At 40.4% G+C, this 25,131-nt stretch overlaps 2 protein-coding genes across 9 annotated transcripts in view; one reads left to right on the forward strand and one right to left on the reverse strand.

Annotated features, from left to right (window-relative positions):
* PUS10 (pseudouridine synthase 10) overlaps window positions 1-19,337 on the forward strand; it is a 31,698-nt gene extending 12,361 nt beyond the window's left edge. For all 7 annotated transcript variants that reach the window (XM_065682398.1, XM_065682400.1, XM_065682401.1 and 4 more), the window contains 13 exons: window positions 1,694-1,805; window positions 3,448-3,509; window positions 6,015-6,060; window positions 8,815-8,879; window positions 9,933-10,018; window positions 12,613-12,738; window positions 13,846-13,902; window positions 14,823-14,899; window positions 14,992-15,047; window positions 15,173-15,290; window positions 16,436-16,578; window positions 17,171-17,270; window positions 18,936-19,337. In XM_065682398.1, coding sequence (XP_065538470.1) covers window positions 1,694-1,805; window positions 3,448-3,509; window positions 6,015-6,060; window positions 8,815-8,879; window positions 9,933-10,018; window positions 12,613-12,738; window positions 13,846-13,902; window positions 14,823-14,899; window positions 14,992-15,047; window positions 15,173-15,290; window positions 16,436-16,578; window positions 17,171-17,270; window positions 18,936-18,974 — 1,087 coding nt within the window. In that variant the 3' untranslated portion in view covers window positions 18,975-19,337. The remainder of the gene's footprint in view (window positions 1-1,693; window positions 1,806-3,447; window positions 3,510-6,014; window positions 6,061-8,814; window positions 8,880-9,932; window positions 10,019-12,612; window positions 12,739-13,845; window positions 13,903-14,822; window positions 14,900-14,991; window positions 15,048-15,172; window positions 15,291-16,435; window positions 16,579-17,170; window positions 17,271-18,935) is intronic.
* Window positions 19,338-21,814: 2,477 nt separating this feature from the next.
* The window catches only part of REL (REL proto-oncogene, NF-kB subunit), a 35,524-nt gene continuing 32,207 nt past the window's right edge, over window positions 21,815-25,131 (reverse strand). For both annotated transcript variants that reach the window (XM_065682450.1, XM_065682449.1), the window contains one exon: window positions 21,815-24,502. In XM_065682450.1, coding sequence (XP_065538522.1) covers window positions 23,715-24,502 — 788 coding nt within the window. In that variant the 3' untranslated portion in view covers window positions 21,815-23,714. The remainder of the gene's footprint in view (window positions 24,503-25,131) is intronic.

Here is a 25,131-nt window from a genome sequence, read left to right on the forward strand (position 1 = left end):
TTTTTCTGAAACTGGTTTGACCTTATTTAGAAATTCTTATCTCTTTTGCCTCATAGCGTGATTATGAGGCCATGGCATTTCAACTGGGAGTGTAGGTTGTCTGTCCAACTGTACAGCTTTGCATTAACTTAATGGTCCTGAGAGGTGCCATGATGCCATGAGCCAGAATCTTGTACATGAAGGCAGTGAAATACAGACCTCTTCATTTTGCCACCATATCAGGTTTAGCTTATATTAATAGTGAATGAAAATTGTCAGATAATAGTGAAAAGTGAATAGTGTAGCAAGAAAGACATTAGTGCACTGGGTGCAAGTTAGTTTTGACTTATCTTTTTTATACCTCAGGGTTTGAAATAAATTTAAACATTTGATTCTTTGTCTGCTCCAGGACATGCCTGCTCCTGGCCAAATGAGAACATGTTAAAGCCCTTTTGAACAGATGAATTGTCTTTGTGGGCAAGAGGGAAGAAATCTACTTGTCTTAAAGTTAGATACTGGAGTAGTCTTTGGTGGAATTCATGTTGGTTGGAAGTACCATTTCTAGATATTCATTGAAAGCCAGATTAAAAGATGATGAATCACTTCGTACTTTGAGACTAATTTGAAAGCAATTGTTTCATTAAGTTGCTTGAGAGAGGATGAGGCCCTGTAGGGCAAACACTGCCCACATAGCTTATCATTGGTGCCATCGGTATAGGAGGACATGGGCTTTGCTCTGTAAGTTCCCAAACAAGTGGTTTGAAGTCATATGCTGGCATCCTTACAGACATCTGCTCCTTTTAACTTCTCTCTCCGTAGGCAAACAATAGTTGAGGCCTAGTCTTGTACCTATTTAAATCCTTTAAACAGGATTTTCGTACATGTCTTTCTCAGCTCTTCTCAAGGTAGTCTCTGGAAAGGCTTTTGCAACTTTTGATTGACCATCGAGCTATGGCATGAGTTTCCTCAGTGCATGTTCTCTTACACTTAACAAAAAAGAGTCTATATTCAAATGTTAGTCCACTGGTAAATAGAAACAGGGCAGAATAAGATACTACTTAGGCTGGAAGCTGGACAGGAGGCTCCTTAGCAAGCAGCACAAGTGTTGCCCTGCAGGATCCAGATACTCAGTTTACTTACGCTGAACTAGGTGTTGATTTACTATCAAAAGGCTCTTGCCTCCATCTGCATGTACCTTCTGTCTTTCTTGTGTTAGCAGAAGTGCTTATGTGACCACTGGGAGAGCTGATCATCTCACTGATCTGGCTGAGAAAAATGTTTTTTGGTGGATTAGGGTTTGCTTTCAGTGGGATCAATGGACTGGTATTACTTGCCATGCTGTGTAGCATCAGCATCCAAATCTGGTAGGAAGGAGGAAACAGTCTTTGAGTTTAAGCTGATGTTAGCTACACCTTTAGCTACTCCCTGCCAAAGTTTTATGTGTTATTGGGAAGCATCATACTTGTAATCGTGGTCTGGCCATAATGTTTCCTTAACACTTTATTTGTTAATTCAGTACAAAGATTTAATGCTGTTACAGAGGTTCTGGAACAGCCTTTCATTCTTTCATGCTATGGTATGTATGCTTAGTGCTTTAGTCCATTTTTATTTGTGCATCACTTGTTTAGCTGGCACTAGTTTGACTTGAAATATATGTGTCATGTATCTATGTTTGACAGACCCCTGTGCAAGTTATTATTTCTTTGTTATTCAGAAATCTGGGCCTTGCCTCGGTGAAGGATGACATTGTTCAGCTGAAAGAAGCTTATAAGTGGATTATTCATCCCCAGTTGTCTGAAGAGTTGGGTGTTCCTGCTGATGGAAAGGTATTGTAGAAATAAGATAACACTTTTTTCTCTGTTTTTTTCATCTCTTTTTTTTTTTTATGTGTTTGTGTTTATACACCAAAATATATGCACACCTTATATATATACACATATATAAGGGGGGAAATATATATGGTTTTCCCTTATTAAGAGATAAACAAGTTGCACTGCTCTTACAGTCAGGGTAGGGGGAAACAGGGGAGAAGTTCTTTTAACCAGAGATCTCTAAATCTCATACTGAGGGGTCCAATCTTCATTTTTGTACACATACATCATTGCATCTTCTGCAGCCATCACAGTCTTTTGTTGAGTATCTTGCTCTAGGGCTGCTATCCTCCTTTTATGAATGAGACGTTTTCAGTTTTCTCATTTTTCAGGATCTCTGCTTTCCATAGGCCAAGGAATGTTCACAGGTTCCTTCTTTGCTCTCCTATTAGTGCCAACAGTGTTACTGCTCTGTGAGATAAATTGTTCAGGTTGTTACATTTTATCCCTAGAATTTAACATGCTATTCCTTAAGCATACTGAAAGAGGAAATACTGGTCCTTGTTCACTTTAGGGAATACTAGAGATAGGCATGTTGGAACCTGCAGTACCTGTAAGTAGGCAATAGAAATGTGTTTTCAGGCCCTGTTTTCCGCTTCCAGATTCTGACTAACCTTAAAATGGTTCTGAAATGCATTGACTGAACATGACGTTCATCTTGAAGGTAAAATTCCTGCTGACAAGGCAGTCTGCAGTTTTAACTTGTCCTCAGCCATAAAACTGACCCCAGGACTAGGCTCATTTAGTCTTTAGCTTGATTTGTCAGCTTTCATTATAATTACAGATTGTCCTTTCCCAGGAGTGCTAATTGAAAGCATGCCTTTTGTCTTAGCGAAGAAAGAAAAACTCAGCTATCCTGCAGATGATCCAAGAAGAAACAAACTTCCTGCATACCAAGTTAGCAAAAGCTCCACAGTGCTTAGGCACTGAGCCACTCCAGACATCATTGTACCATAAAAGTTACTTGTGTAGTGCTCTTTATCTACAAGGCTCTTGAATATTAGCCAATCTTTTCAATAGCCCTCTTGAGGTATTCTGGTATCTGAATAACAGAAGTAATGAGTGTTGTTTGCCCAAGGCCAAAGAGGGAATTGGGGGTAGAACTGAGATTACACTAGAGTTTCTGGTCTAGCTGTCACTCCACTAGGACATGTTGCCTTTCTTTGCCCCAAGGCCATTCAGTCATTGCAAACAAAGCCCCTGACAAAATTTTACAGTGGTGACTACTACAGGGTTTTATCTTTATTCCATGCTATGCACTGCTCTCCCTGAAGGTTTGTGAAGTTTAGTGACCGTAATAGGCTTTGAGCATACACTGCCTCTGACTCAGTTCCCCCTGCGCAGAATGGGGCCGCTGTCTATGATGTGTAGGTCACTCATGGTTTTGAAGTGCTCTCAGATAATCTTTGCTTACTTCAGAAATGCAAATGCTATTATGGCACACATAGAGGCTGTTGTAGAATAAATGGGTTACTTTCTCTTTTGCCTACCTCTTTACTGTTTTCCTAATCCTACAATAAGGATGCTTGAGAATATCCTCCCTGTTTATGTAAAAACCTCTTAGCTTCTGCTTTTGTCTTTTGTTTTTTCAATTTAGAGTTTGTTTGAAGTTAGTGTGGTCTTCGCTCACCCAGAAACAGATGAGGAGTGCCATTTCCTGTAAGTTTTTATATAAATAACAAAAGATCTTTATCTAAATATTGTGCAACATTGTTGGTTTGGATTTGCTACAGATGAGAATACGCCATGTTTATAAACTGCAGTAGGGGCTGCATCTAAACTTCCTCATATTCAGATAGAATTAAAATAACACCATCTCTGGATAATTCTGTGCTTTAAAGCCAATAAACAAGTAATCTAGAATTTCAACTGGAAGGAGAACATTCAGGTAAGTTGTTCAGTTTCAGCCCTTTTCCATATAGCTGTGTCATTTATAAAGATAAACCCAAACCATGCGGGTGGGGAAATCTTTTGAGGTCTTTTGAGCGGGTTTTCCTGCTCCTATAGGAGACGTGCACGGGCAGGAGGGCTGTAAGTGAGTTAATCCAATTTAGCTGGTTGATGAAAACAGAAGTTCCCTGATCACTACCCATAGTTTTTGGTCTGGCCCAGCTGGGTATTTGCTATACACAAAGAAGCAAAATATTTCTGTGAATTTGACTGCCATTTAATCTGATTTCTCAAACTCTGTAGTACATTCTGAATAATCAGGTTCACTCTTCCCATTGCTGATGCTTCTTGGAAAATCAAAGTTTCACTCAGTTTCATCAGTTGTGCTGTACTGCAAGTTAAATCTTAGCATAGATAGAGGCTTGGCATAGACTTCTCTGTTGCATAGTAAATTCATCTCTAGAGACTAGATATTTCCTTTGCAACTTCTATATATTTCCCTGATTTTACCCCTTCTGGCAGTTTGTGATCTTTGAATGCCCCATTTGCTACCTCCTTGGTTTTCAGCAATGGCATCTTCAACATGGCTTGGCTTGGGGGATGGAGAGAATGCGTGCTTGATGACAGACGAGGTACTTGGAGGAATGGATTACCAGTGTTTGCTGAACATCTTTCCAGCTTCTTCAAGTGTGGGCAAAAGGGGGAGAAATTAGTCAGGCCAAACTACAATTCTGAAGAATGGTACCTGCAATCTTGTAAAAATTCAAGTGTTTCTGGATCCTGCACCCTTCTGTTCTTATTTATTTCATTTTACTTGATCAGCTCTTGTTTCCTGTAGTGCTTTTCCTTTCTCTGAAACCTCTCAGCTCTTATTTTCAGCTCACCCATACTTCTTGTGCCATTTCAAAAGTACTCATGTGGAGCATGTCACGGTGCCAATGTCAGCGCTCCGAGCGGAGTAGTTATAGCGGTGAAAGCTGTAAAGAAGTTCCATTCTACATTCCAACTACTCAGCTTTATTCCATGTGACCTGACAATATCCCTTTATTTGCTTTCTCTTTGTAGCATACTTAAAGAGCAATTAAGGTTTTAATAGACATTTTTCTGAAGTAATAGCATGTTACCTAATTTAATTACATAGTAGCTTCTCAGGTGTCAATGCATTCTGCCTCTGAATGGCTGGCTCTGGGCATATTCTGAGGCAATGGTTTGGTTTCTTTTGTAAATAGGGTAAATTTGGCAATTGTCATGCTCTAGTAATGACAGTCATGTTTTTTTGTGGAAGCAAAGTAGGATCTTGTTTCAGGCTGGAGAAGTCCTTCAGGTACGCTTTGGGGTGAGGTTTCCAAGTATAGTGTGTGCAATTTCTCATCTCTCAAGCTGTTCTTCCACAGTTATGTGTAGGTGGGTGTGCTGGGTTTGACATGGAAGATTGAATTGGCTCTTGATAGTTTATATTTGGAGATTTCTGATTAAAGGTAAGGTGATATTGAAATAGTGGAAGATGGAGTTTGGGATGCTTTGTGTCACAAACTGGTCAGGCAAATTCCTTGTACAAGAAACAACAAGAGGACAGGCCTGTTTCCTTCTAGTCTAAAGTAGTTACAGAGGCTTTGAAAAGTACCAGCAACGCTTGATAAATTGTGTTGGAGGCTAGAAATCATCTCTAACTGCATACATAGAAATCTACTAATAGGAACAGCAACTTCCTCTACAGTACTCAGAAAAAGTGTTTCATTCACTTGGCTTTCACTTTCGTGAAACAACCAGTAGTTTCCTTTTGAAGAGGCAAAGCACAAATGGTATTGAACACCTGGGGTTAGTAATGAATTTTCCTATCCAAAAGCAGCAATTTGAACCTCTAGTTTGTAGTGTGCGTTGTGTAAGAACAGCAAGTGTAGATTTCAAGATGTCAGCACATCTTGCATGGAACTTAAAAATTGATCATGACCTTTGTTGAGAAGGATTGGAAGGGACTGACAGCTAAACTGCTTGTGTGCTTTTCCATCCCATCTCAAAGCTGAGACACATTTGTGTCAGAGCAAAAGAGCCTTACACAGCTTTGTCCATGACTTCTCTCTGGATCAGGCATCACACATTGTCTGCCGCTTGTGGCTTAGGATAAAGTTAATTGTAAAATCTGCTCTGTGCTAAGCTGTGGAAGTGAGATACTGGACACATTGGTGAAAGACTGTGTACGTGCTATGCTTTTAGGTCTGTTTATTTACCTCTTATTCTGTAAGAGTACCAGCTAATTTTGATTTCTTTATTTAGAGCCACAGCCTGTCCAGACTGTTTCAAACCAGCAAAGAACAAACAGGTAGGATCTCATCATTGTTGTTTTTCTTTTCTGACATTCAGATTTTCACAGCAGTAGCTACAAGGAAGAACTAACCACGGTATTCCATCAGTGTTACATGTTTGGTTTTCCTTCATCAGAAATCTCTCTAGTTTTCTATTGTCTCAAAATAAAGTTGTCTCCTTTATTCACTTAACATGTCCCTGCTTAGGAAAACTAAGAGCTTGGTGCTTTTCTTTAGGTCATTAATTTTCCAGACTCTCTAAAGGCCATAATTTTAGGAATGTTCTCTGTAAATACCTCCCTTAATATATAGGAAGTTGATTGTCATGCATTAAAAGTAGCATAAAAGATGATCCTCAAGCTCTCTGTTCAGATAAGTCACATTGTGAAGATGGGACTCCACAGCTAAAAAGAAAATGATCACACTGCAGTTTTTATGTCCTCTGACCTGAACGAAAGATACAATACATGCAGGATGGTTTTATCCTATCTGCTTCTGCAGAGGGGGAGGGAAGAAAAGGGACCTTGCCACTTCTTGCAGACCCTGAGCATGCACACACTCATTGATGGAAAAGAGGACGTGTAAGAGTAAAAAAACAGTTGGAGAGAAACTGATATAAGGACAGTTGATCAGAGGGAGAATAAGTAACTTCTGTCAGAAGCCTCTGCAAGGCCTTTTATTCTTTCTGGTGAAGAGTCTCCTGACATTTGGCATAGGCAGTCTTACCCAGGAATTCTGCCTACTCTACTCCACCTGACCGAGAAATGCAAGTCTTTTTAGAAGGATTGTATTGTTGTAACTCACTGCTTGCTGCACTGCTTTCCTTTAGAAGGGGGAAAATCCCAAATAAGGAGCTAAACCAGCAGGGCCTGGCTGTTAAAACCACACAGGCAACAAGATGCAGGGGAACCTAGAGCAAAAAATACCAGCTCTGAAGAGCCATCAGAGGTTAATGGTTACACAGAAGCTGTGCTTAAAGCTTCAAGGGCTGTGTTAATCAGAGAAGTAGTATAAAAACTGGGTTCTGAGTGAAAATTTCTGTGTTGTCTGCTGTAGACAGTTACTTAAACATGCTGCTACTTTAAGGGTTTTCCAGTTCATCTGTTCTACAAGGAAGAGCAGTGCTATTATCTCTAATTTATGCTTAGAAGGAGAAAGACCAGCTATCCTGAAAGCATCCCGGAACTGCATGTTAGAGCAAAGACTTAAATTGTCCCAAACAGGGACAATTTTTTCAGGGTTTTTTTTTCCAAATCCCCAATCCAGTTTGCAAAACAAACCACACCATCCTTAAATCAGAAATTCAGCACATGGCCATCAAATCAGGGGGCTGAAGCACATGCCCTGTGAGGAAGGGCTGAGGAAGCTGGACTTCTGCAGCTTGGAGAAGTGAAAGCTTTAGGGAGGACCCAACTGAATCTCTTACCAATAGAGGGATTATCAAGAACAGGGAGCCAGACTGTTCATCACAGTGCATGGTGAAAGATGAGAGACAGTGGAAGTAAGTTGAAATGGGAGGTTCAGAGTAGACATGAAAAGCTATTTTTACCATGAGGACAGTTGGACAGTGGAGCAGGTTGTGCAAATGGGGTGTGCAGGGTCCATCCCTGGAGGATTTCAGGACCTGACTGGATAAAACCCTGGATAGTAGGGTTTGATCTCATAGCTGACCAAGAGACCTACTGTCCTCAGCCTTCGTAAAGCAGGATTCCACCTCACCTGTTACAACACTTGTTTCTCCTGCTCTAGAAACCTAAATTCTGTGTTTTCTGCCTTAGCCTCACTTGAGATATCAACAGGAGCACCTGGCTATGCACAGAGGATGGTAGTTGTGATTCCTGCCATTACTGTACTATTATTACTACTTTGACTATCTGTTCACCATTGTGAATTGATGCAGCTTGGGAGTCTGAAGTTGCTTGCCTTCCACAGTTCAGGAATTGCTAAGCACTACCATTCAGAGCCCTTAGTTCTGAGTATGAATGAGCTTTTGAACTTCATAAACAGATACCTACTCAACAGTCTTATTTGGGGAAGAACTAGATGCCTGCTCTCGCCAAGATAAAAGCTGGGGCTTAGGTATACTTAACTCTTGAGACTGGGAAGGCTTTTTTAGGTTTATATGTTTATATGTATGTTTTATGTTCATGGCTTTAGGATTCTGTTTTTAATCCGTTTTGCAAATTTGGACCTCAGAACTTTTCTTGTTCTTACTTTTGTATATCTTCTGAAATAAGATAGTTTCCAGAGATATGCGTAGTATTTCTTTCAGCTAACCAACAGTCAGGCTTAGCAATTGGATATTCTCAGGAGTTGAAGTAGGTTTATTTGGAAGTATATAGTATGCAGTAACTACAGACAGAAAGTCTTGTTATATTTTCTATGTAAAAGCAGTGAGTAAACATATACTACAGTTTGTACCTGTCGTCTAGAAACAAAGGGGCTAATCTTAGTTCTACAACTAAATAACTGTTATGTTCCAATCTGTCAGCTGTATTAGTCGTATTGATTTCATGTTGCGAGTAAAGTGACTTGAATAGAATCTGGCAAAATTACCTGGTGCTGTTTGTCCTATTAAAGTTAGGGTCAAGATCATGGTGAGTTCTTACTCATATGGAGTTGCTTTGAGGTGTAAGGAAACATAAAACACAAGCAAAAACACTATATTGTGAGAATCCTACAGTGTACATGTTTTAGGGTTTTTTCTTCCTTAGTGTATCCTTTCTTAGCTTCTCTTAGGTCTTAACTCATTTTTTTATTTCATTGTGCAGTCTGTTTTCACTAGAATGGCAGTTATAAAAGCCCTAGAGAAGATAAAAGAAGAGGATTTTCTCAAGTAAGTATATACTGAAACTAGTTCTTAGTATTGTGCTTTTGTATAGAGTTAGGATGAGGAGGAAAATACTAGGTGGGTAAGTAGTGGTAAGATGTCTATAAAAGAACTTTTAATTCTTGAAATTCTCTAGTTTACTGGGTAAAATGTGTTGTGTTTTCTCCTCTTCTGGTAATAGAATGTCATTCCAGATCTTTTAATTAAGGGGTAATATTAAAATGCTTAAGATACAGAGGATGGATATAACTGGACATGACACAAATGATGGGCTTTTTCCCATTAGTAGAAGTGCCTCTCTGGTTGATTAACTCAGAAGGAGAAACTGTGAGTCAAGAGAGCTGCAGTTCTGCTCGGTGCTTTTGGCAGTACAGCACTGCTGACTTCTGGGCTGGCATGTGATTTAGAACAGTTAGAAATGAAAACAGTTCCTTGTAGTATTGCCAATCATTTACATTTAAAAATCTTATGTATGTCCCCAAAACCACAAAAGATATTTAGAAATCATGGAACTTCCTTCTGTATTTTGCACATTAGAGTTTACAAGGCAAGCTTCTCTTTACAAGAAAGACTTTTTCCCATATTTCCAAAATGTTAGGAGTTGAGTTTTAAGAAAACACCAAGTCCTGTAATATGGTAAAAATCACGAGCAGTGGGAAGACATCAATAGACATTTACTCTGTAGTTCACTGTGCTTAATTGCACAAAAATCAAATCTTTACTTTGATTTCCAACCAAGATTTAGTAATAGGTCCTGAAGGTAGTTTTCATGCAGTACGTAGTTTCATTATTGCTATCGCTGTAGTGTATCATATTAACACACTTTGAAGTGTTATACTTTGAGAATGCTTGATGACAGATTGACAAAAGTATTTGCAATGCAGTGGTTTTGATTTGTTTAATGTTTATCCATTTCTTCTTCCACCTTTTAATGTGAATACTGAGTTTACACCATAGCTGTTTCGTCTAACTGAAGTCATCATCTTGCATGCCATTATTGCTATGATGATGCTCCACCATGTTCTAGTATAACTCTATTTTTAATCTTTTTCTATACAGGCATTTTCCATGTCCCCCAAGTTCACCAAAGAACCTCTGTGTTGCTCTGGAAATTCAGTGCAATAATGGTGCAGTTTTTGTGGCTGGTAAAGTGATCTGTTTTATTTGCTGCTGCATTATCTTAAACATAACTTTGTAATACTGCAATGAGACCCAGAAGATTCTTGCTATTTGTTGATTCCTTTATTGAAGTATAAGGAGCACAGAAACAAATCTTGCTCTATCCAAGAGTGGACTTATTTGAAAGGGGAAGAAATTAAACTTGCCTTTGCTGAAGGTTTTGTCAGAAGTTAGAAATTACAGATAACAGGCTCAAATCAAAACTGTTTTTCTGCTCTTACACTGTGAATTTAAACTTAGAGATAGTCTGTGGTGGAATGTGGTTGAAGAGGAGTGGGAGCTGCAGGCAGCTGGGCTAAGGTAGGGTTCCCGTGGTAGGAGCTGCAGGAGGGGAGCATGTCACTTGGGCTGCTCCCAGTGTGCACACACCTTCCTTCTGGATATTTTAGCAAATATGCTAACAAATGCTACTCCTTGCCATTGTTTTGCTTTGAGAGATGGAAGAATTCTCTCTTCTAGAGACAGCACAGGGTGATGTTAATACTTAAAAACAACTTTCTCTGCTCATTGAGTGGGTTTATCCAGAAACAGGTTTGCTTTGGATTTGTCTGCATATTATTCCATCCAAAACTGCCAATCTTAATGGGATTAATAAAGATTAAATTTTGGAAAGCTTAGCTCTTTCTAGATCCCACCCCTCGAAACCAAGATAGCATCTGAAATAATTGGGTGAGACAGGTACTGCAACAACACTTGCTGTCCTGTATTTGAGATGATTCAACTGTTTTATTGTCTGCTTGCAAGAGTATCTACCCTTCCCCTGCTCCTCTGTACAAACAGCCACTGATTTAAATGTAAGCAAACAGCTTCTTTTTTTCTTTAAACCCTGCAATTTAAATCCAGCATACTATTTAAAAGGATGGTACAAATCCTGAATAAAGGAAAAAGCGCAAAATAAAAGCAAAAAATGCAAAAGTGAATATTCTAATGGCAGGCTAGCTGATGTTCTGTACCTACCTGTTTCTTATTCTTAATCACTGAGGGAACAGTTAGATGTACATCTTCATGAATCCAAGATATCCAGTGTCTCTTAGCCTTTTCCAAACACACTGGTTTAGGCTGCTTCATTGGATGGTTTGGTCAGAATTCATCTGTGTGGAGAGGAAGACAGAGACATAGCTTTCCACATGTGGTTTAATACTGGCTTTGTGATTTATAGTTTATAGCTCTCTCAAACCAATGAATGAAACCCCAGACAGGATGTTATCTTCAATTTTTGAAGAATTAAATCCCGACTAGAATTTATTGAGTACAGTGCACTTATTTTCTCTTACTAAAAGAGATGTGATCTTAATTTGCAAGCACAGTTTCACGGTTGGTATTGCCCTCTTGACCTTATCTGTGGTGTTTAGTGACGATTTCACCCCCCAAGTTTTATTTTAGGGGTTCAGAAAAAGCTGTCAAAGTGAGAAACACCTATTGTTTTTTTAACTCACTCTTCTTCAGCTCAAAAGCTAAAATCATTAGAATGGGGAGTTGAGAGATAAAAAAATAATATTTTCCTTTTTCCGTTTTATGGAAAGAGAATTTAGCAGTGTGAAGCTGAGTGATTAGTCATAGTGCTTTCATTATATGCCCCAGTGAAACAGTATTAGTCAGATTCCCCAATTTGTTAGTGTGGGTTTTTCTGCAGATCAAAATGCAAGAAGGAAACCTTGTTAGAAATGGGAAAATATGATACCGAAAACCAAAAGAATTGAGATGACAGAGGGACAGTATAATATGCCCGGCTGCTTTGAACTTTATTTTGTATATGCAAGGTTTCAGATTGAAACTTGTTGTGCAGGGGTTTACTCATTGTTCTGTATGATTGAGTTCCTCGTTTTGTGCATATTTTCACTTCTTACAAAACTTGTCAATAAGAAAGCTCATCTTGGTCATCCATGTCAGACTGGGTCTTTAGTTGTAGCAGTCTTTATGTCACAGGAGACAGCATGCTAGCGGGACATAAGATGAGACTATGACTGGAATTAGTCAGAGGATGGCAACTGCTTTGCATGGCAACTTTGCAAGGTTCTTGAAATTCATTCTGGTTTATTATTAAGACATTTTGCTCACATGGTTTTCCTTGTAATTAGCCAAAGCACTTCAGTTTGGGTTTCTTTTGTTAAACATTCAGACAATGGCAGAACTTGGGTTGAAACTCTGTACGAGAGTGAGGGGACTTCTTGGGGCATGTATGCATTGGTGGACGGGCATATGTACAGCACTAGTTTGGCACATGGGAGGCTGGTTCAAGACCATACTCTGATTAAAACCCCTTTTTTTTCCATTCAGAATTGACTCAGACTAGGCATTGAACCTCTGGGGTTCATTCCCTTTTGTGTCAGGCTATATACAGTTTGTTTCTCTGGTTATGCCTGAAGGTATGACTGCAGCAGTAGGTGCTCCAAGTCTACCTTTAAGCTGGCCATCTCGGAGTCTGAAATTCTTGTAGGCACAGCAGGTTTAAGCCTCTATATTTGTGTTCACAAGGCTCCAGTGAAAATGAAATGTGAAATACTAGAGCTTTGGTCCATTGATTTAGAATGATTGCAGGTGACATAGTTGGTTTTTACAGGAAGATACAACAAATATTCAAGGAATTTGCCTCAGACTCCCTGGATTATTGATGGGGAGCGGAAGCTGGAATCCTCAGTGGAAGAGCTGATTTCAGAGCATCTAATGGCAGAATTCAAAGCAGATAGTAAGTATCTTTGACATGTTTTCTTATCATAAATATTTTTTCTTAGTAGCTACTCAATACAAAAGTATAATGGAAAAAAATTGTTTCTTTATGCCACTTCTATCCTTCCAAGTCAAAACTTTGAAGCGTTTTTTATCTGTGATCTGTGAGGGACTAGATGCAGTCTTTTATCCTACTAAAATAGCTCCTCAGTTGATCTGATGATGTGAATGTTATGGTTACAGTACTATGTAACACCTGATTCCAGCTTGCAGATTTACCACAGTGGTAGTGCATGGGCAGTAATGTTGAGAAGAGATATAAACAAGTAGAAAGATGACTGCCAGTAGGTCAAGGGAGATGCCTTTTACTTGCCTTTTACTCAGCACTGGGGAGACATATGTGGAGTACTGGATCCAGTTCTGGGCTTCCCAGTACAGGAGAGATGTGAGCATACCTAAGTGAGTCCCTCCTTCAGGCAAAGCTTAAAGGTGTAAGCGATATGGTGAAGGAAACTAAATCATAGAATCATAGAATAGTTAGGGTTGGAAAGGACCAACTATTTTATGATTCTATGATTCTATTATTTAGTTAAATACCCAACAATACATTTTTGTAGCTTGAAAGATGAAAAAAACCCAAATACACAGAGGTCACTTTTCAGTCTGGACATGAGTTTTCTTTCTCTTTTCTCCAGATATGTGACCAGCAGAAATTTCTCAGGTATCTTTAGTAATTACTGGATATATTTAGGATAAAATGTTGTGGTTTGGAGGAAGACAGCTCAGTTTGATTTTATTCATAAACTTAAATTATCTGGACAAGAAATGAACACAATTAGTAAGTGCAATTCCTGTAGGATTGTGCTGCTTTACTTTAGGACAGTTTCAAGTTTGGCACAGTCTCATTCAGGCCAAGGAACTGGGAATGTTCTTCAAGACACTTGTGCATCAGTAAGCAGTAACTGTCTCAGATTTGTTCCTGAGGTGCAGGCTTCATTTTATAAAGATAGCTCTTCAAAGCAGATGTGCAAACAAGTTCAGGAAGAAAATATTTCACCTTTTAAAAGCTGTAGAGTGTTAAAAATGCAAAATCAAATCTCACCTGCCTTGTTCTAATCTGTTATAGGCTTTAATTTTTCTTCCTCTGGAAGAGAAGATGTGGATGTAAGAACACTAGGCAATGGTAAGGTTTGAAACATCCCTTGTGAAACACAGAAACACACAAAATAGTCAGCTGAAGATACCCTAATAGCTCTAATGCTAAGTGCATAAGTGTGTGACTAGGCATGCTCTAAAATTCAGTCTCAGAAACATTTTAGTGATATCTATGTATTTATTCCCAAAGACTGAACCATTTCATAAATCCAGCTGAAAGAGAAGGCCTTTTTGAGTGTCTTTGCTGCACAAATACGTGGAAATGCATAGCTTGTTGGGAGGATCGTATTCCTATTCTTAAGCCATTTGTATCAGACTGATTCCTGTCTTGTTTTCTGTTGGGTCCTCCTTTGCCTCACTGTCACTGGGGAGTGGAAGGCCTTATTTCCCTTTTGAACTTGGGTCCTTTAGAAAGGTCAGTTGCTTTCCAATATGCTGAAGCTGCTATAGCCAAAGGACGAGGGGAAAGAAAATGTCCAAAGTAACAATGATGTGTTCCAGTTGCTGTTTGATCTGTAATGTAGTTCTTGGCATTGCTTATACTAGGGATCATCCCTGGCCCTGAGCACAGAAAGTGCAGCTATTGCAACAGATGTTTAGCTGAGGGAGCGGGATTTAACATCATCTTGCACCTGGGCATTGCTGTAGGTGACAGAAAATAAGCTAATTAACTTTTTTTCTTATTTTATTTTTTAATTAGCACAGACTTGTACAAGATGTCTTCTGGGAAGTTTTAATTTGCACTTATTGCTGATACTGGGGTTTAGTAGCCAAAAAAATGTCCCTTGTTTCTTTCCTTCCATCTGATGCTACGTCCCTAAACCCGCAAGTCCTATCCCTGTTTGCATAACAGCAGACAATCTTCACACCTTCCAACCTTCCCGCATAAATTCAAACGTTAATTTAGAACAACATGTTTTTATGTTTTATGACTCTGCATGTTGCCAGGAAGGCCCTTTGCAATTGAGCTTGTGAATCCTCGTAGAATACATTTTACTGCTGAGGAAATGAAGAGGCTTCAGCAGGTAAATCATTTGCACCTCCTGGAACTCATAAAACATGTGTTTCTGCTCTAACTGAGCAGTTTTTCTAACTGATTCTTTTTTAAATATCACAGACAATTAATACCTCTTCAGACAAAATACAGGTTCGAGATTTACAGCTTGTCACCAGGTCAGTATTTATTATCGCTGGCAAGGGATTTCAAAGTGATGCTGTGGGAGTTTTGCAAGTATTCTTGCTCACAGCATTATACAATGATCCTTATATTATGGGAGTAATTAATTTCTTTTGTTTAGAGAGGCAATTGGTCGTATGAAAGAAGGTGAAGAGGAGAAGACAAAGACCTACAGTGCCTTAATATGGACAGACAAAGCAATACAGAAAGAAGATATTGCATTTCTAGATGATATCAAGGTAGCTCTTTTTGCTAATTTATATAGTGCCTGTCCTGGTGCCTTAGGGGAGAGTTTATGTGCACCCATGGGCATATCTCTTTCTCTGGGTTTGGTGTTTTTATCATCAGGGTTTCTCTTGCTATAGGGACTCCCATACCTCCCTTTTCAGCCTTCCTTACTTTCCCCATTGTTGTCCTAGCAATACAGCTGGCTGGCTGTTAGCCAAGCCAACACATTACTGTATAATGTTGACCTTCCTGTAGACCAAATATAAAAATTAGCAAATGGGAGAGGGGGAAATCTGGCACCTGCACCCCTTTCTTTACCTTAGATAGTGTTTTGCAGCAGTGCAAGGAGCAGAGAAGGTCTTTAGTTCTGCAAGCTCTAAAGTCATTCTTCCACAGCTGCAGCAATAAGGAGTTTGGGATGTCTATGGTAAATAATGCAAAGAGGCCTTATGAAGTGTTCAGTGTAAGCAGCACGCTGGGTCAATGAGAGCTTGCTCTGAGTGTTGGTTAGGGAGATGCTGCTGATGGAGAAGGCTGTTCAGTTTTTGTTGTCTTGTACCATTTCCTATGGGTCTTGGCTGTGAAATCATTCTCAAAGTAAGGGCTTGAGCCATTACAGTTCAGGGAGACAACTGTTGTGAAGCTCTTTTCTTAGCATGCCCACTCCCTGAGAAATTGCCTTTCAGACTGCTGCATCTCGTTTGGGAGAGGGGGTGGGGAATGAAAAGAGTGCTCTGAGATCTAATCTCATTTAGGCTTTTTTCCCCTCACTTTTATTTCTAGGGGTTTGGCTGTAGTTTAGACAAAGCATTTTGTGGGTGGGATTTTTTTAGTTTTTTGATTGCCCTGAGGCTCTCAGTGTGCTTCTGAATCCTGGAGTCATTCCAGCAGAGGACTATGGAGATTTCAAGGTTATTCCTCTGTATTTGTGATTCCATTAGTTTGTGTTCATATGAGGCCTTCTCATTTAGCCTTTGAGATGGCTGTCCTCAGCTCCTTTGATAAACACAGCAAAACTTAGCTTTGCCTCAGGATTACTCAGCTACTGTAATACAGTATAAAAGAGATGTGATTGCTTAACAATACACGACTGTTACAGTATGTGTTGTATATTGCACATTTCCTTCCTCATTAATTTTGTTACCTCCTGTAACAGGAGTTGAAACTCGACCAGAAGACACCTCTGCGGGTTCTTCACAGGAGGCCTCTCGCTGTAAGATGTAGGATCATTCACACCATGAGATCTGAGTACATAGACGAGCATCATTTTCGCCTGCACCTGAAGACTCAGGCAGGAACGTATCCTTAGAAGCTGTTGCACAATGCTTACAGCTTGCTGATGAGAGTCATTTGGGTAATGGGAAGTTTCCTGCTTTTATCACTGCGTGTTTCTAAGTCCCTGCTCTTCAGCACTCATATGTTGCTGCTTAATTTTTGCTTTTATGTCAGAATTTCACATTCAGGCTTTCACTCAACAATACTGTCTCCACGTGTATGTATTTTTGTGATGACCACTTTGTTAAAGTATGTGATAACTATAAAAATATACTGGTTAAAGATAGATACTCTTAAGCTTTTTCTAATTTAACTGAAAACTTTTCACCTTAGAAAATAAGGTTTTTCACAATATTTAATGCACTGCAGATTGCTGCTACTTACAAATTAGCAACTTTTGTCATAAATGAGTTTTTGTCACCACTCACTTTGGAATGAAATAGAAAATGTAGGTCCATAGTGCAGGTTTTGGCATCCGAGTCAAAAGCCAAGACTTTTAAAGATGGATATGGCATTAACAGGATGTTTATTCACTGCAAATGGATTTAGGAGTAGAAAAAAGCACTATTTTGATTTCTTTGTGGTAAATACACCTTTCCTTAGCCAGTTTTTCTAGCTACATTAAAGAATTTGTGCATGGAGACTTTGGAAGAACAAAGCCCAATATTGGCTCCCTACTGAACAGAACTGCTGACATTCTGGAGCTGGATGTAGAAGTAAGTTGTCTGTTCTTTATCTTTCCTGCAAATTAGTCAGGTAGATGCATTTGTGAGATGCTTTCAGTGGAATTATTCTAACCAAATCTACCACAGTTAATAGAAAAATTGCTGTTAATGCAAAAATAGTGGTTTACACCCTGCTGACACACAGGACAGGCTTCCTTGGCTTAATTCATGCAGGGAGGGATGGGAAGACATACCGTGAATTGATGACACTTGTGATTAGCAACCTGGAAAACAAAACTGGAGCAGAGCTTAGCCATTTTCTATGTAGCACATCACTTCTTTTCAATTTGAAAAATAGGAGAGATTTGAGTTCCTTTTTCAATGCTGGTTCAAACACAGCAAGAAATTATATCTGCTCACTTGCTGGCGTCAGATGAAAAGACAGAATTTGTTTTGGTTAAAAGAATGTATGTAGAGATACAGATTTAACACTTAACTTCATGGTTTGGCAAGGTTCATTTAAAACACGCGCTTTAGTTTCAAATAGCCATTGATCAACATGCTTGTTCTCATGTACTTCAGGAGAGCTGCACATGTGTTACATTTTGCATAACAGCCTTACAGGTTTCTGCATATCTTTTGTAGGATAATACAGAAGGAGAGCTTGCAGAGGGCACTTGAGTTAGTTTGGAAAGCAGGAACACCTGATGGGGCTCAGGCTGATAAGTATCACTTTCATACGGATAGGTGTCACTGCAGCTATTGGTCATAACTATGAAAGATGTTTAGGGACTTGAAAATAATTAGTCATCTTGCTAATAATGCATTTTAGCTCAGTCTAAGAGCCTACTCCTTTGATGCAATTGTAGATTAGCTGAGGAGTAGGTATGATTAATGTAGGCAGTCTTGGAGCCAAGGTGGTTAATGTGCTGTGGGGCGATCCCTGCTTTGTGATTGCAAATGGTGATACTGTGGAAGCATTGGGTGTGCTGCTTTTGGAAGAAGGTGAGCAACAAGTTGATGCCCAAAGGGAAGTGGAGATGTAGCCTCAGGGAAGCAAGACATGATCCAAGCTGTAGTAATTACATTTGCTTCTAGCAGAGTGCCAGGCATGTGTTGTCCGTTTTAACTAACAGTCAGGATAACTGTTCACGATGTTCCCTAGATAACTCTTGCACATAATGCATGACAACTTACTCTTTTAGTCTAGTTTTCCTTACTCAGAAGGCAGATTTGGGGACAGGCGATGGTTTTCTACTCGAACCTTGCCTGCACTGCCCAATACCTGAATATTTCTGTGGCATCAATCCACAAGTTGTTTGTTTTCACAGCATCATGACCCATATGCAGGATGTGTAGAAGGTGGAGATGGTTCATGTTTCTAATTAAACAGATGAATGTTGTAAACGCAGCCCTCCATGAAATGATGCTGGACAGTAGTAGTATAAAGAGTTGTGATTCTGCTTTATGAAGAAAGCCTGGCTCCTAAAGCTCTCTCCAAACACACACAGAGCAATCAGAAAGAAGTGGCTGTTTCATGCCACCAGTTCCTGCTTGTCATGTCCCATGTCTCATACCTTAGTGTCATTTATTTACTGTTTCTTTCCACTGTAAACCTAGTGCTGACAAGCATAGAGCGTGCTACTAAATTTCTTTATATATGTAAAATATCAAGTCTGTTCATTTTTGCCTTTATTTTTTTCCTGTGCATTTCAGTCTGTTGATGTTGACTGGCCTCCAACCTTGGATAATTAACTTTTCAAGCTGGGACGAGGAAGAAGCAGCTCCACTGTCAGCAGCTGGTTACTGAGCACTGTATAGTATTAGAGCTGGGCTGCAAACTGATTTCTGTTGAACATTTGGATCATGTTGATCTGCCAAAGGATACTGTTACTTTGAATCAACTTTAGACCCTCTGAACAGGTAGTGTTGGTTCAATCTCTAGCCTTATTTTAATTGCCTCTGTGGATGAAAGGATTTTGGTAAGCTACTGTATCGATATTATGTCTTTTTAAAGGAAAAGAGTATAACATGTGCAAAGGGGGTACTCAGCAAGTACATCAAATAGCCATTCTGCAATAGATTGAAATGTTTTCATTAAAAACAACCCTCCCTCAAGCCAGATTTATTTATTTATTTTAAACTGTTTTTATATTGGGCGCTGCAGCTTCTGTCACCTGGATGCAGGTAGCACAGGGTTACCTGAAACCCAGTCCTAACTTTTCCCAAGTACTCTTTATGCAGGAAATCCCCCAAATGAGGGTGACTGAAACCAACAGTGCCTGGGAGGGAGGTGGTGCCTCACTCTCTGCTAACTGCTTTTTGGGCAGTGTCTGTCAGTTTTGGAGAAGGGCAGTTTGCCTTCCAGACTAAGTACTTTTCAAAGGGAAAACCAGTTTTCAGAGGAAAACTGCACTTACACCCAAGTTTTTCTCATTTAAAAACATCAGCAAGGCTTCCTAGGAAAAGAACAGATGAGGTACTTGAGGCCTCAGCAGCTCTCTGGCCTGGTTACAGTTCTCTTCAGGCATAGGATTTCCCCAGTTGAGTCACCATGTATAAAAAGATTGGGAACTCCTGGCAGAGGTGCATAATGGAAATGTAAAGAAAAACAGGAATACCAGGAACCTCAAAGTGCAGGCAGATATAAAATATAGCAAAGAATGGTGTTATTGAGAGACCAAGACAGAGAAAAAACTTTGGTTTAGTAGCATAATACATTTTTTCTAGTATCTAACCTTGGATGGGTGCCTGTAAGAGTTGAACACTGCCTAGGAACTTCCTGGAATAAGGAAGATCTGAGGGTTTTTTCTCTGCTTATTTTATGTTTCATGCAAAGCACCACCTACATCTTTAGGAAAAGCCACTTTTATGCCTGTATCATGTTAATTCACTAGGAAGACGCTTCTGCTTACTTAAGTACAGAAGAGTTAAACTCTCAACAAGAAATTAAGGTTTGGAATATAAGGGCTCTTCATTAACATTTCATAAATAAAGGTAATATTTGCCAAGACAAACCACTGTTTGGGACTACTGAGATGTTTTACCTTCAATTCAGTGGTTGCCAGGACCTCATAATAGAACAACTGCAGGATAACTTCAGCTGAAGGCTCAAAAAGGTATTAATAAATACACCTTCAAGGAGCTCCTAAAAGCTAACACAAAAATAATAGGAACATGATTCAGAGAGCAGTATGTTTTTGTTTTCAGTCTTAAAGCTGTTATGAGCAACAGATTCCAGGCATAGTTGTCTCAGACAATGATCTGTACCCAGAAAGGAAGTGTCATGAATGATGGAAAACTTACACTGAATTTAGAAGACAGACAAAAGAGAATTTCAGTCTCCTATTAATGGGATTTCTTGAAACTCAAAGGGAGCTAAGATATGATTTATAAATTCCATAAACTAAAGGGGAAAAAATGTAAACAAGGCCGCACTGTGGACACAACAGGCATGAGTTGTGCTGTTCCAAGGGGAAATGGAGCTAACCAGCCTGAGGCAGAAAGGACTCCTGCCCTACTGCAGCCGCAGCTTTCTGCACCATGCTGTACGTTATCCTGGTGACAGTGGAGATCATAGTAACAATTCAAGTGTGGATAAACAAGGCTATAAGGGTTAAACTAAATGTGCTGGGTCTAACTTCTTCTCCATACAATGTGGAGAGATAAATACACTGAAAATTCCCAAATTGTTTATGATAAATGTGAAGCATCCAATTGAGAAGGAAAAGTCAGCTGACGAGGCAAAAATCTCTACAGCCCTATAAGTGGTTATTGTTCAGTGACCATGTGAAAATATGAACGTGAGAGCTGTAATCTGGGGGTCTAACTTCTGTTTAAATCCTCATGTTTCTAATACAAGGTAAACACTTTGAATTGTCAGAAGCTCTAATGAATATTGCAGCAGTAATATTAATTATAGAATCATAGAACGCTTTGGGTTGGAAAGGACTTTAAAGCTCATCCAGTTCCAACCCTCTGCCACGAACAGGGAAACCTTCCACTAGGCCAGGTTGCTCCAGCCCTTGAACACTGCCAGGGATGGGGTAGCCACAGCTTCTCTGGGCACCCTGTGCCAGCGCCTCAGCACCCTCACAGGGATGAACTTCTGCCTAATGTCTCATCTCGATCTCGCCTCTTTGAGCTTAAAGACAAATGCTGTACTTTGTACAACTTTAATGTAAAATATCTACTTGCAAGTACTCAAAGAGGATGTTTTGTGAGAAAGAAAACCTGTTCATTATGTGTGTGTGAGATGAAAAAGTGTTACATGAAAAACGGTGGAAAATTTTAGGTCCTTTTTCCTTTAGCACCATCCTTCTTCACACTGGAAGGACTTGGAATAAAGCTGTTGTGTGTTGTACCAGCTCTAGCTGAGCATGGAAGCATTTGTCCTCTCTTCTTTGACCAAGAAGTCAATTGCTGCACCCCAGGAAATGCAAGATGACCCCTTCCTGCACACACTGCTTAAGGTTTTGTCATGGCCAGTAGTACCCATGAGCAGAAAATCCTCTAGAAGGCAACTGATAACCTACCTTCTCCCATTTCTCCTGTGGTGAGGGATGTCATGAATCTGAGGCTGCAGAAGCAGAGCACTTGGTATAACCAGTTTTTTAATTACCAAACTGACCCGTTTACAAAGGAAAACAGAACTTTGAAAATCTTTAATTATACAGTAAAACCAAACTGTAACATAAAGAGCTTTCTATGAAGTGAGGAAAATGTTTACATTTAATATACTTAAAATTGAGAACTTCAAACAACAACAAAAAGAGCTGAATAAACACATTCTGAGCCTTCGTTGTATTTCTTTGGTCTTTCTATTACTTAGGACTGCAGAGGAGCTATGCAGAGGGGGGGAAAAATGGCTTTAAAACAAAGAGTGAATTCCTTGTGTCGTATGCCTGGAGTTAGGGGAAGCAGTTTTCCAAACTTCATCTATCCTACATGTTGTCTTAAGGAGCATATTCCATCAAACCCATGGAACTGGTGTAATGCATTCCAGAGGCAGCACCTTGTTGCTTTGAGTGCAATGAACTCTGCAGTTAAAGAGTCATTGCTTTCCTATAAACCACGGGGACTTTTTGGTGTTCTTTCTGCCTTGTGTACAGCTATTCACCTCAACAGTTGTGTGATTTGGGATTGTGGTTTGGGGGGTTTTTATATATCAGTGTGCTTTTTTTATTGCTTCTTTCCTTGGTGCGGTTTTACGTTGCCAGACAGTAACAGTGAGATTCTTAAGCCTTAATTGCCATACCAAACAGTTGTGTAAATTAAGAAATACTCAAGTATTTCTTGCTGTATTGATGCTTAAAAAATAATAATAGTATTAATAATAAACCGGCAAAGCCCTATGATGCAGAGTGTCTTGCCTAGCCATTTACACCTATGTGAGCTGCCACTGAACATCTCACAACTCAGGCTAAGAAGGAAGACTGGGAATCATGTGGAAGGCAGTAAGTTCTGGTTTCTGATGCACGGCATAGAGGAGTGTTTGTACTTAGCACAGACTGCAGTGGCTGTGAGTTGTTCCTAGGACTGCCTCCAGCTCTGCCCCAAAAGCTGTCTTGTGGTGGGGAGGCAGGATCTGAGCCTTCTTTTTAGGCAGTCACTTGCATAGCAGGAAACTGCCACGATACCTGAGGAAAGAACAGGTAGATGCTTCGGCTCAACAGATTTCCCCAGTTCAAAATGACAATGTGCACAAAAAAACTTCCAGAGAAATACCAGCGTGCTCCATTCCTAAAGCAATGGGGTTCGTCGTTTAAAACAGTGCACTTGGGATGAAGTGCAGAGAAGTCCTCACTTGCTGTTTGTTCTTTTGTGCAGTGATTCATTTACAACAGAGCTGGACTCTTTAAAAAACTCAAACCTTCCGGTCTGTTAAAAATACATCTAACAATGACATAGTCATTAAAAAGATTTTAAGAGTAAATTTGCCTTCAAAGCAAATGGATTGTGGTTAGACTGTAAAAAAGAAGATATATATCAATGCATGATGATGGTTAGGAGAATATTTTGCATGGACGAGGGTAAGAAACCTAAACCTTTCAAGTTAAGTTGAGTCCAACTTGAACAGGGTTAGGTGAGTCTGAACTAGAGTGCCCATGTGCAGGTTTTTTCCCTTAGTTGCTGTCCTAATAAAATTTAAATTCAATTTTCCTAGCAAAAATAAAATAGTTCTTTTTCAACCAATTTTAACGCTGTGAAGCGTTGGAAATCTTAACCCTTCTGAAGACACCAGCTTTTGCAATTCCCAAAGGTCAGGAAGATTTAAGTTCCCTTTTCCAACAGTGTAAAAATAGGTATAACAAGGTATTTTTAAGGTACAGAACCCCAAACTCTCCTCCCACCTCTCTTTCCTTTATGGGCACCACTCTTTGGGCTGTGATTTATATATCATGAAACTTGCAGAGCAACATTCTAAAAGAGAAAGCAGGGACTCCAGAAGGGTAAGTTACTCTTCTTCTCACAGCTAGGCATCTGTGTACCCGCTCAATGGTTAAAGCTCTGTAGTATGCTATCAAATTGGAAAGACTGATAGAGCTCATCAGCGTGGACACCATCGGTGTCATAGTACTGGTTATCTGCAATGCGACTCTGCGGGTTTGGGATGGGGTTGGTGGAGAGTCTTGATTCACTCAAAACTTCTTGGTCTATAAAGCTGTAAAGCGCTGGGTCAGCTAAGTTAGGCTGCGGGTTGAAGGGCACACTGCCCGGGGCTGCTCCCGATGGGCAGGCTGGAGGCACCGCGTGGAGCTGCTGCCTGGGGCTGCTCGTGTTCAACACGGGGTTGTACTTGTCAAAGTTCATATTGGTGCAGGTCATGTCATCGGTCTCCATGCTGACAATGGGCGCAGTGGAGATGCTGGAGGGATGAGCTGCGTGCGCGGCGCTGTTACTGGACACACTCTGCATGTCTGCCCCTGACACCGACACCGCTCCCAGCCCATTCGTGCTGCTGAAATTCTGGTAGAAGCCCGAATCCTTCTCATCAGACCAGGTCAGAGCGTTGTTGTGGAAAGCTGGGAGGGAGCTGCTGCCCTGAGCACCAGGCTGGGACATGTCTGCCCCAAAGCTGTTCTGTGTGTGTGCCCCGAGCAGGCTGCTGCCTGCATTCAGGGTGCTGCACAGCGGCCAGCATGAGGACAGCGTGTCTTGCTTCCCCGGCCCCACCTGCGCCAGCGCATGGGGCATCTGGTTGCACACAGGGTAGATCTGACTGGAGTTGTCCAAGGCTCCCAACCCTGGCATCAGCAGTGAGGAGGAAAACATGTTTGGTTCTACGGAAAGGAAAGATGTGACTGTGTTTTAATGCCACTTTTTATGGGTTTTTAAATTACAAGTGGTAAAAGGCAAACCCAGTGCTGTCTTAGTAAGACTATACAGGCTATACTAGCTTAACTGCTCTACAGGGTGGACCCCAGGGAGAGAAAGAGAAGACAGAGAAGAGATCTAAAACAGCAACCCATCTCACCCCCCCATGGCAACCGCTGAACGTGACAGGTACACTTAAGAACTGATGGGTTTATTTTGCATAGTCAAAAGTACCCGTGTCTTAAAGGAAGAAACCCTCAAGAGAATATCTGAATTTAAAACATAGAGGAGGGAAGGCCAGCGACTGTTCTGCACCACTTATTGCAAGAGAGACATGGAGGTGCTGGAGCAGGGCCAGAGAAGGGCACTGGAGCTGGTGCAGGGCCTGGAGCCCAAGTGTGATGGGGAACGGCTGAGGGACCTGGGGGGCTCAGATGGAGAAGAGAAGGCTCAGGGGGGACCTGATGGCTCCCTACAACTGCCTGGCAGGAGGATGGAGCCAGGAGGGGCTGGGCTCTGCTCCCAAGGAACAAGGGATGGGACAAGAGGAACCGGCCTCAAGCTGCACCAGGGCAGGTTTAGATGGAGCTGAGCA

The sequence above is a fragment of the Lathamus discolor genome, chromosome 5, assembly GCF_037157495.1.
Source record: "Lathamus discolor isolate bLatDis1 chromosome 5, bLatDis1.hap1, whole genome shotgun sequence".
Taxonomy (NCBI): Eukaryota; Metazoa; Chordata; class Aves; order Psittaciformes; family Psittacidae; genus Lathamus; species Lathamus discolor.